Source organism: Paramormyrops kingsleyae, chromosome 18 (genome assembly GCF_048594095.1).
Source record: "Paramormyrops kingsleyae isolate MSU_618 chromosome 18, PKINGS_0.4, whole genome shotgun sequence".
In the NCBI taxonomy this organism is placed as follows: Eukaryota; Metazoa; Chordata; class Actinopteri; order Osteoglossiformes; family Mormyridae; genus Paramormyrops; species Paramormyrops kingsleyae.
The window spans coordinates 14941896-14956938 of record NC_132814.1 but is presented as its reverse complement, the minus strand read 5'-3'; the positions used below and the strand labels follow the sequence as shown (position 1 = coordinate 14956938).

Below are 15043 nucleotides of genomic sequence, written 5' to 3'. Positions count from 1 at the left end.
ACCTGATCTCCGGTTTTCTGGATTGTTCTTCTTATACAGTCCCTTAACTATTCCTTAGTTGTCTCTGCCAGGATAGCACCTGGCGCTCAGAGAGCTCTGCTGCTCTCACTGCACTTAGCTTATAGGCATGTTCAAGCTAGATGCCCAGGATGGCATTCCACGTTTTAATGAATTAAGTGGTGCTGAAGTTTAGCGGTACAGTGGGTCAGGCTGAAAAGTGCACAGTGCTGTCAGGTGTTCTCAGTCTAATTTGCAGTGAGCAACAATAACAATGGGGAAAAGAACTGATTGGGTGGGTGTAGGTAAGAGTTCCTGGTTGTCCTGATATTGGTGGTCCTTGTCACTTTTCCACAGGTCTGCACGGCAAGATGCCACTGTGCTGAGGGAGGATGAGTTGCCACACTGCTGCTTGCTGGCACTGAGAACAGCCTCTGCGAACACTGCAGGTAGACCGCGATCATGCAGTGGGCACTGGGGACATGCGGCCTGTATATGTCCCCTTAATCGGCCACCATTTTCACAGAGTAACTTAGCTATCCTGTCATACAGAGCGAGGGTAGCTGCTAATACCACAGACAGGGATCTGATCAAGCAACTGAGGAGGCCTTTGTGTTGAACAGTAATCCGGCTGCACATTTATACAAATACGTCAGTCATTTTTCTCACATTATAAGCAGGTCTTCTACTCCAGTTGGCCATGCTGGTGGTGCAGGGTAAAGGTGGTCCTATCATACATCACAACCACACTGTCTGTATATGCAATGCAACACAATTCACAATTTTTGTTCATATTGTTTTAGTGATAATTTTCCTTGTTCATTATACTCTTTTGAGTGATCGCATGTTGTAGTTCAGTTTTGCGTAAGCTGATCTGTGTTTTCTGGGCCAAGATGTCTGCCTAGATGGGCTGCAGCCAGGTAAGCTGGTTTCGCTGGTGGTTTCACTCAGCCAGCTTTGGAGACTCAAATGAGACTTGACCTCATCCACACTTATTCAGCCAAATGGAAAGGGATAAAAGGGATTTTTTGCAAGGTATGCATGCGAAAATGGAATAGGGTATTTAATGCGAAAGCCCTAAATGTGAAAAACAGTGGGGCAAATGGGGTATCTGTAGGGTAATTAAAGCCTTCACTCATTACAGTGATAAATTTTTAGTGTCCACATAAATGACTCACTAAGAGTGAATCGTGCCTTCCTCTTTGTCCTTTCTGGAATAAGCTCTGCATTACTGCAAGCTTAAATGGGTAAGCGGTTATTTTAAATGGATGGATGTTATGAAGGACACTGTAACTGGGCATTTTAGAAATCCCCTACTCAGTCGTATTGTGGCCAAGCATCTTATGCACCTCTTTCTGTCTAAGGGGGAGGTTCTCAAAAACCACAGTCCACTTTATCTTCAGGCCGCGGGAGCTGACGAGAGCAAGAGCATGTTTATGCATATTTTCAGCTTATAGCAGCATACCTTGGATTTGCAGGAGATGGTAGGATAAGTCGTTCATGAAGTACAGACAAATGCCCCGCAGACTCCTTTCTCTGTCTCTACACTTCCTTATTTTCCCTGTTTTAGAGTGGCTGGCCTATCTCATTCCCTCACACCCAGGTAAGTATAGTGATATCCAGGCTTTTACATCATTCACATTCAAGTAAACAGATTGACTGATTACCACCCCTTCAGTTTTTTATAAATAGTACCATCCTGGTTTGTGAGTCAGAACAGTTGACATTTCATTGTACATTTATTACATTTATTAATGTAATATGCTTGTTGGATTTGTTAGTCTCAGCAAGGAAAGGACCCTTTTGCTTTTGTTCTTTTTGTCCACGGGTCTGTGTGGCGAGTCAGCTTAGTTTCACCTTTACTGCAGTTCTCCTCTCTGTGGAACATGGGAACTTCTCAGGGTCAAGGCCTAGAAGCTATTGGAGTGCTGGTGGAACTGCTCATGTGACCATTAGCCATGGGTTCAGGTTTTTATTGTGGTTGTATTTAGGGATGCCCCAATCCACTTTTTAGTACCTCGGTCCTATCCATTCAATATTTATATCTACTGATTCCGAGTCCCAATTCGACCTTTTAATAAATATTTAAACATACATGCACATACAGTAGACGTCAGTGCATTCTTGCTCTGAGTCTCGCTATTTCACAGTATTCTTTCTTATAGTCTTTTCAAGTGTCATTAGATTTGTTGTATTAAATGACACTGTTGCTACTTCCTCTAGAAAGAATGACATTGCAAGCATTGCATGTAGCTGTTGGGCTACTTTGAGTTTTCAGTTTAAGGAATTTCCACATGGCTGACATCTCCATAGTTTGTAGTTTCAAGCCATATGCCTCAGGCTTATTGCAGTGTGTGATGGTACGTTACATTCTGTGCAACTAATGTACATTGGGTGAACACGGGAAATTAAATAGATGGGGTTTTGGATTGGACTGTGGTCTACGATACCGTTCAATTAAAAATGCCTGAATTGAACCTGATTCCAATCTTTGATATCTGCTTGGGACAACACTGCTTGTATTGTTCCACCATTCATTATGGGGCATAACTCAATTCAACTTTTAAGCTTTGTATTTTATTTCTGAGTTTAGCCATCTTATAAGAAACAAAATTATACTAATAAGGTAGTTTTGGTGCTTTGTGAGAAAGAAAGCAAGGTTATTTCTTGGGGAACGTGAGAAACATCCATCGTTGTAGGTGACAGGGAAATGGCAGTGGCACACTGTGTTTGTATCAGTGGGACGGAGCTTGTTAGCATGTAGTCATGGGAACCGCAGCGAGCGGAACCTCCAGGGAAGGCGAAAGGGAAAAAAAAAACGGCACGGTGGGTGTAAATGTGTGAGTGTTCTGCCATTGGACTTGAGCTGAATCAAGCAATTTAGGTCTGAGGTCGAATGGAAACCAGCAAACCATGAGTCTTGCAGGTCTGGAGTTGCCTCTTCCTATTGAGATGTAAACTAGAAACCATTGATTAACGTTGGGTCTTTTTTTGGTCTGAGTGTTTTGGAGGTATCGCTTGTATGTGCCCTTTGTGTTTGAGTTTAGATTAAATCTGACCTGTAGCTTGACATTGGACAGAATGAGGTTTTAGCCAGTCATTCGATGTTTAGCTAGTGTCATTGCGCTTAGCTTATGTTTCAGTTTGGCCGGTGTTTGTGTGCATGTTGTCTCCTACTTGCTTGCCTTTATTAAAATGTAGGAGGGAGAGTATTCCTGGAATAGCCTACTCCAGTGGCTTCAAAACACTCCACAGGCCTCTACCAGAAAGTCACGTGGTTCACTCACCTCTCAGCCCTGGAACAGACCTCATGGGGGGTGCTCGCTAAACCGTGCTTCTCTGATGTCCAATCCCAGCCTCCGTCACCCTTATCCCCAAAATGTTGTGACATTCACCAATAAATGTAAAAGTAATCCCAGCACATGTGGCGATCCGTGTCATGGCCAAGCCATCACCACCCCCCCCCCCCCCTTCTTGCTGGATCCGCACTAAGCAGCTCACCTTAGCTGGATGGCCTCCAGTTAGCTGCCTCCTCTCTGCCAGCTGAATTATTGATGCTCCCACAGTCCATGATGAGGGCTGGATTAAAGAAACTGGAGACCCCTCCCCCCCCAGCACCCTGCCACAACCAAGATCCCGGAGCGTATCGACAGCACCGGATACTTTTACTTATTCACATGCCGCAGTGGCTTGTGAACAAGGGCCTGTCTGTCTCCACAGGAACAAGCTGTGGCCCAGAAATGGGGAGGTTTTAATGGAGTCATTCCCAGTGCCCGGCAAACAGCTTATCTGCTGCTGTACCCCCCAACAAGCCTGCCAACTCTCACTTAGGAGCCGCTTACAGGGGTCCTTGTAGTCTTTATACTGCTAGCTTTGGTTATCTCATCTCCAGTTCTGTTCTCTGCTTGTTTGAAACAAGGAGAAAAATTATGGTCATAGTGATTGTTTTAGAGTAACCCTCAGGATTTGAGTTTGAACAGGTAACAGGTAACCAACATCAAGCAGAGCTCCAGACCTTACTGTGCTTCAATGTTGCATCTGATACTTTGAAGACTAGTTTTACTTGCTGATCTCAGCATACAGGCACATGATTAGTTTTCTAATAGTTTCCGTGATTCAATGGTTGCGTCCCCTTCTGGTTCTCACGTCTGTGGGGCACCTTGCTGCTGAAGTTCCACCTTTGTCACTCTGGGGGAACAGTGCCTGCTGTACATAAAAAGCAGGCAGTATGTGACCGAGCGGATCGATTTGAGGATGTTTTCGTTGAGAAAAGCCAGAAAAAACATACTCATAGGGAAAACAACAGCTGCTCCCTGGCGAAGGAGAGGACATTTACTGATGAAATGAGGAGCCTTTTCAGTGTCACTAACATAGTATTATCTCTTATTATTATTATGTACAATATTATTAATTTTCTCTCAGCCACCTCAGTTTTACATTGGCTTTAGCAATGTTATTAAATTTTAAATTGCCCTGGGGGTTAAATTTTCCAGTGGCCTGTACTACGAAGCGGGGTTACTGGCTTATCGGGGTAACTTGTCGGATTTAAGGTACCACAGTTTAAATGGATTTCATATTCATTCTCTTACATTTTGCCCAGACTACCTTAAATCCGACAGGTTACCCCGATAAGCCAGTAACCCCGCTTTGTAGTACAGGCCACAGGGTTGTGTGCTCTGGTTGCAGTTTACATGTTATCCCTGTGTTTCCCAGGTTTTCACCAGGCACTCCAGTTCGCTCCTGCAACCCAAACACATTAGTTGAACTGGCCCTTATAAATCGTTCTTTCAGTGCGTCACACTGGCGACCATTCTATGGTGTTTTCTGGTCTCTTGTGCCCTGTGCTGCCTAGAATTTGCATCAGGCCACCCTATGACCCCATCTAGGATGATTGGATGAAAGATAGATGGGCATATTATTATTACAATCAAAGTAGTTATAACGATGACTTCCCTCGTCTCCTCTCTTGCAGTCAATGTGGTCTGCCGCCGCGTCCCTGCGGCTGCCACTCCAGCATGTCTCGCATCACGTCCACAGCCAAGCGCTACGGCAACTCCTCCTACACCGGCCACTACACCTCGTACGGCTCCCCGCTGAGCTCGTACGCCGAGCACGAGCGGCTGGCCTACAAGAGTGCTCCGTCCAGCTACACGTCCCCCAGCTACCTGAACGCAGGCCGTGGCCGCCACTGCAGTGCATCCCCGGAGCCGGACCGTGGCCGGCCGCTGCCCCGGGGCGAACTGCTGAATGGACGTCGCAGCGAAAGCCTGAGCAGGGCGCCGATGAGGGACTATGGCCTTGGAGGCCTGAACGGGGGCGGGGGGTACCCTGCCTACAGCCATTCTCCAGCCAGGCCTGGCTATCTTTCCGCATCCCCGGGGGCCTCCCCCCGTCTATCCCTGAGCCGGCGCAGGTCCGTGAGCCAGACAGACCTGACGCGAGACCTGGCATCCCTGGTTCTAGCCGACCCCCCTGGCTCCCCAGGAACCAGCCGACAGGACTATGACGAGCCCCGGTCATCTGGCCGGAGCCGGGCAGGACAGACAATGGACGCCTTTCGCACTAGCCATTCTGGCTTTGCCATCGCACGCAGCTCCACGCAGGAGGCCATTGGCAGCACCAGCCGCTCGTGGGAGAGAGCCAGCACGGGTCGCCTTGTGTCCCCTGGCCCAGACAGTATGGTAAGATGCCTCAATGTCCCCTCCCGTTCACAGCTAGTTTGGGCCCTACTTTGAGGAAGGTGAATTCTGCGCAGATGCATCATTCATAGTTGTCATAGTTTATCTTGAACTGGGTCATGTCGGAAGTGTGCTGGTATGGTCTCGAAAGTGTCCACTAAGAGCTCGGAATAAAGTTCAATCTATTTGACATTCATAAATTCAAGGTGTGTCTGGGGATTGTACCTGCTACTTAGTTTAATCTTTATGTGAGCTTGGGGATGCGATTCCCGGCAAGTTATGCGAATTCTGTGCTGTTACTGTGTAAGCTTACAGTAGACTTGCTGTACCCTTTTGTCAGTGGGTTCAGAATTGGGATTATAGCCGGTACTAGGTGATGTGCCAAAACTGAACCTGAATGTCGCACATCATGCTTCCCCACTTCCTTTTGCTGGCTAATTGCAGTGTTGTGAAACTGCAATTTGGAGAGAATGGACAGTAAATGACAATATTGACCAAAATAATTGTGATTATGATTTCTGCCATAATCAAGAAGCCCTAGGGTAGAATATTCTTGTTTCGCTGTGAAGGTTATTTTAGCTGAGAAGGTTCTTTCAGAAAGCACCGAAGAATTGTTCTGTGTTTAATTAAAACAGTTTCTTCTCTTTGTTCCTGGTAAGGCCAGAGGAATGGTCTGATAGTTATGACAGAAAGGGCTACGGCACTTTGATCTTCTGTGTTTAAAGAAGGCATTTGTAATGTAACTCTGTAATGTATTCTAGTGGGTGCATAAAGGGTTGCAGACATTTAGGTCTGACTCAGTACTTTTGGGTTTTTGCAGTCATGAGAAAATCCATCCAACCATCCATCTTTTAACCAGTTATCCTAGTGAGGGTTAGTGGGAAAGGGGAAAGAAGTCTGTCTTAGGCAGCACAGGGCGTAAGGCTGGTGGGTGGGATGATATTACATTGCAGGGCACAAACACACTCACTCATACATACAGTCATACATCATGGGCAATACAGACATCAGTCAGTCTCGATTTGTGTCTTTTGACTGTGGGAGAAAACCAGAGTACCTAGAGGAAACCCATGTAACATGGGCAGAACATGCATAGTTCACACACACAGAGTGGAGGCAAGGACAACACTACTGTCATGTACTGTAATGTAGATTTTCAACCTTTAGGTGGTGACATAGCTTCATTTAAACAACAAAGGACAGTAAATTCAGAGAAGCAGAAACATTATTGCTATACAACCAGGGCCAGTGGAAATTGTATTTGGTACAATTCTGTGATATTTTGGTTTAGTGGGTGCACAGACTTGATGTGTGATGTAATGATTTATATTCCATTAATATTGTATTGCCTTTTTGAAAGAAAAAAGAACACATGTACTGCAAGTGCATCATATATGCCCTGCAACTAAAGAAATATGTGTTCCAATGAAATATATCCAGAGGTGATTTCAGGTCCAGAGAGTACAATTCCAGACCAAGATTTTGTTTCAACCAACCAGTCATCTGTAACTGTGACTCTTTATATTCAACTAGTTTAATCTCTTAGTATATCTAACTTTCTACGTATCATATGGTGATAAAAAGATCTATAGCAGTACTGCCAACCTGCCACAGGGGGGGGACAGAAGCACAAGACAAAAGTTCAAAACAGAAAAACTTTCCAAAAAACTCAATTAAATGAAATAAGGTCCCTTTAAGATGGTGCTGACATACATAACAAACAAAATATAAAAAATACTGCAGACTCAAAGTGTTAATTTCAATCCCCAGTGGACGTAATACACTTTTGCCAGGAGGCTTTTACTGTTTCATATTTTGATGAGACCAGCAGTTTCTTTGGGGTCAGGGGGGTGTCATTTATATTATCATATTCCACTTTTATGTATAATAATTTTTGTATAGAACTGATTCTTTTTTTTCTTGTTTGTCCATCTTCAATAGCCATTAAGCCCACTAGAATGGTGCTGAATCGGTTCCTGTCCATCACCAGGCACACTTGGTCCTGTACATCACAGGTCTTTCCCATGCAGTTTATTTCCACTGATTTGCATAATGAATAATCACTGGTTCACTTTAACTATATCTTCAGACTCTAAGAAGCAACAGGAATACAGCTTTCCATTGACTTATGTCTGGATTTCGTCCTGGTAAGTGAGGACCTAAGTCAATCTGGATGTATCTCGATCATTATAGGGGAGAAGTAACATATGCTGTATAACATAAGATTCAATATCACACATATTTAACTAAACCTCTATAGTGGCAGCACAATTGGTGTGTTTTGGTTCTTGCGACATGCCACACACTGGATAAAATATGTCCACTAACATCTCTTATGTCTGCTTTGGATATTTCTCGATAAATTTTATTAAGTATGATAGAACGTTACTCAATAGGATGGAAGTTGATGGATGACTGTGCGTGAATATTCACACAGAACTGGGGAATTTACAGATATGAAGGAAATCACCAGCAAAGAACACCACCCTCAGGATAGAAATGATACATATTAAAATAGTTTCAACCTATATTCCACATTTTCATTAATAGTTTTAGTCATCTAATGAATCTGTTGTTTATAGTTGCCTTGGATACCTTAATCCTTCATCCATTGGTTGGGAGTCCCTGGGAGCTTGCATACCTGTTCTAGAGAAGACAATGCCATCATTGCATGGCACAGTCAGGCCTGAGGGCTTGGGCGTTGTCCACATAATGCTTTCCGTTGATGCAAGCGAAGTGTAATGATGTGGAAGTGAGAGCTATCTCTGTCACAACCCTATTTCAAGGGCTGGGGCAACTGTGTGACAGGCCAGAAATAAACAGACATTATATATTGAACCTATTTGATTGGGCGTGAGAAAGAATTCCTTCCGTCCCCTTGGTAACGTATTCTGTCAGCACAGCTAATGTTGCCTATCTGTTTAAATAACATGTACGGTCTTTAGGGCCGGGTTGTCAAGGTAAATTTAAATTCATTTTAAGGTCCCAAACTCATTACTACAACAATATTTATGGTGTGTGGTTAGCAAAGTATGGAGGTGGTAAACCCTAGCCCCCAAGGGGCTTGAGACCTGCAAGTTTTAGAGAATGAACCTTAATTAGAGCCTGACTCATGCGATTTCCTGAAGCATTTAAAGTTAAGCAAGTACTTTGCTTAAAGGTACATTGGCCACTTTGCTCTCGCAGCTGCCCTGCAACTATCTCGTTGCGAGTCTAGTTACAGAAATTGTGTCATTGTAACTGCATAAGGTGCATCTTCAGCCAGTCAACAGAGTTTGCTGCCAAGTCCTTCAGTGTTGAGCACAGTAGGATTTATGTCAGGGAAGATTTGGAGGCATCTCCTGTCATTTAGTTTTCAGTGTGACGTTACTTTTAGCTGAATGCTGTCTGAGCCCTACAGAGCTTGAGTGTTGAGGTCATCTCTGTATTAGCTCCATGGAAACCATCCTCCTGGGGTTACTGCAGAGGATTCTGAAATGTAGGTGCCAATCAAAACTCAATGAGTGATAAGGTGGTGGGTGGGACCTCGTGGGCACTAGGGGGTGGGGTTTAGTTATATGACATGGAGTGGCATTCATATTTGCATTTTTACCTAGAAATGAACTGCTAATTGCTAAAGAATGTCGTAAATGTGCCCTGCCACATGCGCAGCTGCAGTGTATGCTCTTGGTACTGAGGCCAGCACCAATTCACTTTGCTAGCTGTCTGCTAACTCAGTGCTTATGCCTCATGATTGCTGCTCCTGCATCACAGGTAATTCTTGTCATTCATCTGAACACTGCGCTCTATCCATAACATTGTGGCTCATTGGTGCTGGTTGTCTGACCTGTAGCCACCATCCGTGGGTCACCATGGGCACTGTCACAGTACAGAATCCGACTTCAGGTTGCAGTTAGGCGCAGGTGCAGCCAATGGTGTGCAGCTTCAGTTTTTGAGACAAGTCAACAGGGAGGCCAGTAATGAAGGCGGGGTTCCATTAAATTTGTGCCTTGAATGCTTACACTGTGTGGAAAATCTGAACCAATAATTAATAAATAAAACGTTAAATACAGTCTGAGGCATAATTCTTCTCATAATGAGTAATCTTGAACTTGACACAACAAAATTAGGTGGGGCTCATTATTAACTGGACAACTGAATTACTAAAAAAAACTTTTTACTACAACATTATTGTTATGAGACACACGTTATTGTTTTGCACGTGTTTATATCCATTGTCCATTTGATCTGTGCGAACATATACAAACACACTTCTGTAATCCATCCACTCAGTCTGCCCCCAGCTGTTCTGCCCCTTTCCCTACAGCAGAACATCACCCCTGGCATTAGACTGCAGCAAGGCTCAGCAGTAACCTTGTTCCAGGCCATCATGCACCAGAGCTACGCAGTGCCTCTCAGAGCTATGCTTGTGCCTCTCAGAGCTATGCTTGTGCCTGTCAGAGCTTTGCAGTGTCTGTCAGAGCTATGCTAGTGTCTGTCAGAGCTATGCAGTGCCTGTCAGAGCTATACAGTGCTTGTAAAAGTTATGCAATGCCTGTCAGAGCTATGTTAGTGTCTGTCAAGAGCTATGCTGTGGCTGTCAGAGCTATGCAATGGCTGTTAGAGCTATGCAGTGCCTCTCCACTATGCATTGCCTCTCAGAGCTATGCAGTGCCTGTCAGAGCTATGCAGTGCCTGTCAGAGCTATGCAGTGCTTGTAAGAGCTATGCAGTGCCTGTCAGAGCTATGTTAGTGTCTGTCAAGAGCTATGCAGTGTCTGTCAGAGCTATGCTGTGGCTGTCAGAGCTATGCAATGGCTGTCAGAGCTATGCAGTGCCTCTCCACTATGCATTGCCTCTCAGAGCTATGCAGTGCCTGTCAGAGCTATGCAGTGCTTGTAAGAGCTATGCAGTGCCTGTCAGAGCTATGTTAGTGTCTGTCAAGAGCTATGCAGTGCATGTCAGAGCCATGCAGTGCTTGTCAGAGCTATGCAGTGCCTGGCAGAGCTATGGTAGTGCCTGGCAGTGTTTGTGAGGGGAAAGTTTCTCCAGATTTAGTTCTGCCTATCTTGTTAGTGTGTAGAGATTCCCCACCATGTCACTTCGGTGCCTGGCACTTAGTTTGACCCCTTTGCTGCACAGCAAACTTCATTGGGTGCATTGGGGGCAGGTTCTGTATCCTTAAATTTCTTAGACCTGCAGACTGCTACCTGGGGTTGATATGTCCTTAAATTACTGTTGCAGAATAATAGACAGCTATGTGGTGGGGCAGTGTCCTTAAACTTGCTGTCTCAGAACTTCAGACAGGTACTGCAGGGGTAATGTGATTTTATGTTTTATCTCGGTGATACACAGAGCTAGAGGCTATAATTTAACATTACAAATTTACTGTAACTTTTGTTGTAGATTGTGGCATTTGTTAGATGAACTTATACTTCATGAATTCTATATGCGCTCAGTGGGCAGTTTATTATGTGCAGCCGCTTGCTAATACAAACAGCCTGATCCTGCAAACAGTAAATGTTGTGGCTGCAGCTGAATATATACAGAATTCAGACAGGATCAAGATGTTCGCTTACTATTTGGTTAAATATTATAGCAGCTAACATACCTGATCTAAGCGGTTTTGAGCACGGTGTGATTGTTGGTGCCATAAGTGATGGGTCCAGCTTCTCAGAAACTGTCACCCTCAAGAGATTTTTCACACACTACAGTGTGTCGACAGAGAATTGGGTAACAAAAGAAAACTTCCAGTCAATGTCTGTAAACACCGTTGTCATGACAGAGGTTACTGGAGAATGAAGAGACTGGTAAAAGCTAAAAGGAAAGCCACAAGTCCAAAAAATAACAGATCAGAACAGCAGCTGTGTGCAGGATGGTTTCTCTGAACATACAAGTTGACCCTTGACCCTCCAGACGTGGTTCTGGAGGAAAAGGTTTGTTCTACCCAGTATTAGCTATATATTCTAGTCTATATCTGGACATCTGAGATTGTTTACATAAAAGACTTTTTCCTTTTTATTGTTGTTGTTTCAGTTACTTGTGCAGTGTCTAAAAAGGCTGCTGCCTTTCTTGCAGTGGCAGTTAGTTAAAGGGGCAGATATGCACTGCTGGCTCACTAAGACTCAATCCCGCCCCTGCCAGGATGCAACTGTCTCCTTCTTCAATCCGTGTCCAACAGAAGAAAGAGGTTTACTATGTTTACTGGTAATTCAATTCAATTCAATTTTATTTATATAGCGCATTATCACAACATTACATTGTCTCAATGCGCTTTACATTTCTGCCTCGTAAGGACCCCCCATTGAGTAAGCCAAAGGCAACAGTGGCAAGGAAAAACTCCCTAAGAGGAAGAAACCTTGGGAGGAACCAGACCCAAAGGGGGAGCCCATCCTCCAGGGGCCGGCAGATGAGTCAAACAAACAAGATGAAATGACTAAGCTAATACAGAGGTTGAAATATATGTCTCAATGCAGCGGCCGACCGGTGTAATCCCCTTCTGTCAAATGCCAAATGAACATTAAACACACTATAGGACAGGGGTGTCAAACTCCAGTCCTGGGGGGCCGGAGCCGTACACATTTTTGGGTTTCCCCTCATTTAACACACCTGATTCACCTCCTTGTGCTAATTACCACACAGCTCTTGAGCTGAATCATTTGTGGTGGAAAAAGGAAAGAACTAAGCTACACAGGGCTCCGGCCCCCCAGGACTGGAGATTGACACCCCTGCCATAGGACATTAAGGATTATCTTCATGCCTTGACAGGCCAGCTAAGTCACGAATAGTGCAGTAAGACACACAGGTACCTTTGTACTATTGTGCTTTTTTACCTTTTAACTGCATGTGTGGACATATAAATATATGCTGACATAAATGTGAGTTCTTATGTCTTGGCACATGATCACCACTCTCAACATTCCATAACCACCGTCCTTGTAGGGAATGGAATGTGCCTCTTCCAGCCCTCAGCATAAGCAGTGAGCCACGGAACGCACCGGTGAGCCTGCAGGCTGACAGGAAGTCAAATGGTTACCAGTAACTTCTGCTAGTACAGACATGTGGTGTTTCACTGAGCTGCAAAAAAACAAAGTTGAGATCTTTAATCTAAATTCTGAAGATGCTCATCTTATTTTATGAGAGATAAATTTCCAGGTGAAATTGTTTTGCTTATTACTTCCCCTTTCTGGGGAAGATGTTTTGTAAAATGATGAGGTTTTTTTTTGTCAGCAAACATAAATTCTCATCCATTTCACTACTTATGACATGTCCATATGCACAACCACATTCCCAAGTGATACACACACATACAATGTGAACATAAGCGCTCACAACACTTTTACACTCCTAGGCCCACATTTATGCATGTACATAATTGCACATGCCGATGAATATACACTGAACACACAAAAGTATGTGTGAGACTGTCCAGGTGAGACAGTGAAATTAACTATGTGACATTTAGAGGGGGGAGGGGCACATGGTGGTGCAGTGGTTAGGACTGTTACCTCATACCTCTGGGACATGGGTTCAAGTCTCTGCTAGGGTTCCATGTGTGTGGAGTTTGCATGTTCTCCCTTTGCCATTGTGGGGTTTCCTCTGGGTACTCTGGTTACCCCCCCCAGTCCAAAAACACGCTGAGGCTAACTGGAGTTACCAAATTGCCCATAGGTGGGTGGGTATGTGTGAGTGCGCCCTGCAATGGGTTGGTGTTACCCATCCGTGACCCTGAATAGGATGAGCAGTTTCAGAAAATGGATGGTTGGACATTTAGATGGGAAGAGAAAATGGGGGCTGTACTTGGGTGTAGTCGTGGGGAAGAGAATGGTGGTGGGGAAATAATCCCTGACAGCCATGCATAGGTAGTGGAAAGGGCAATGATGTTCAAACTCAGACCTCTCTGTATGTGTGTGTGTGTGCTTCTTCGTGGGCCCAGGGAAGAAACTGAATCCAGTCTCTATAATCAGTAATAGGACACAGGTCAAAACAGTGTTGTCATACAAGCAGCCACATATACATGCACGAAAACTTCCTAACAGCTGTTGTCCAAACACACAGACTTTGATGTAAAAACACCATATCACAATACTGTTTACTGTACACACAGGGTTAGTCATAAACAGGCTGGGACTCTTCTGTCCTCTGTGCTGTGTGGCCCAGATTCTCCCACCCTGTCTCCCACTAGACCCTGTCAATTCCATCCCTTACTTTATGCTACATTTAGTTTGGAGTGTATCCTACTCTAGGTTAGTCCTTAGCGGAAGCACTTTTTGCTTGTAAGATGCAGGGGTGCCGCATGAAAGCATAGCATATTGGGTCCCCCAACTCAGGTCAATCCAATTATGTTACAAAATTTTTAGGGCCGCCTGTCATTCAGCAGCCTTTGGAAGATATACTGTTTTGCACTGTACCTAAAAAGGTTTATTCTGGTCTTTTCCACTTGGCTGAACAGTCTGTACAGTGTGCTTCAGGAAAATCGAAATGGAACTTGATAAGTCCTGTTATGAAGTGTGACTTTTTTCTTGTCACCCTTCCATACAGGACAGATTTGTAGAGCACACAGTGACCTGTCCTTGTAGGTTTGAAGTTGCTATTGGCCTGTGATCAACTTTCATCTTGCTTGATCATCAGATTCGGAGGGATGACCTGGTACAGTATCTTTTCCGACTTGCTGATGATTGTCTTTACAGTGCGACGAGATCATTGAAGCTTTTGAGATCTTCTTACACTTTTCTCCTAAAACTATCCCAAAGTTCTTTTGAATCTACTTTTACACCCATAATAATGATTTTTTTTTACTTTAAATTGTACTACTAAGCAGTGGTACCCTCTAAAAACATCTGCTCTTATACAGACCTTATCAAAGTATGTACAGTTAGTCACAAATAGACACCATTTATATCGGTTATATCTGAGTTTGGAAAATACGTGTTTTCCAACCAAGATATTTTACAGTTGTACTTTTAATTGAATGTGGTGAGTTCCTGTGTAAATTTAAAACGAGATATGCCTTATTTTTTTTGCACTTGCAGGGTGTTATTTAATAATGGTATAAATTCTGAAAGAGGGTTGTTCTTTCTGTACCCACTGTACATTACTGTTCTAGGCTCTGGTCCTGGTTCAGATCTTCAACTTACAAAAGTGACCTAGAAATTATTTTGAAAAAGGCTCAGTGCATAACTTAAGAGTTTTATCTTATTATGTAAGTGACCTTGATATGCAACCTATAGTACACTTATCTAATGCTGACTTGCAGGATCTTAGGTTTGGCAAGATTTCCATTTTCAATTAGAAAGGTCCAATTTATGAGTTGGTACTTGGGGAAAAAAAATAGGTAATTCTGTCAAAAATGACAAACATAATCTGCACTTGCTACCAGCCTTGTGAGAT

At 44.0% G+C, this 15043-nt stretch overlaps 1 protein-coding gene across 1 annotated transcript in view; it reads left to right on the top strand.

The window, feature by feature from the left end:
- LOC111840467 (ubiquitin carboxyl-terminal hydrolase 2) overlaps nucleotides 1-15043 on the top strand; it is a 38233-nt gene that overhangs the window by 1353 nt on the left and 21837 nt on the right. Inside the window, exons 2-3 of the mRNA XM_023805327.2 lie at nucleotides 355-446; nucleotides 4970-5678. Coding sequence (XP_023661095.1) covers nucleotides 5013-5678 — 666 coding nt within the window. The 5' untranslated portion in view covers nucleotides 355-446; nucleotides 4970-5012. The remainder of the gene's footprint in view (nucleotides 1-354; nucleotides 447-4969; nucleotides 5679-15043) is intronic.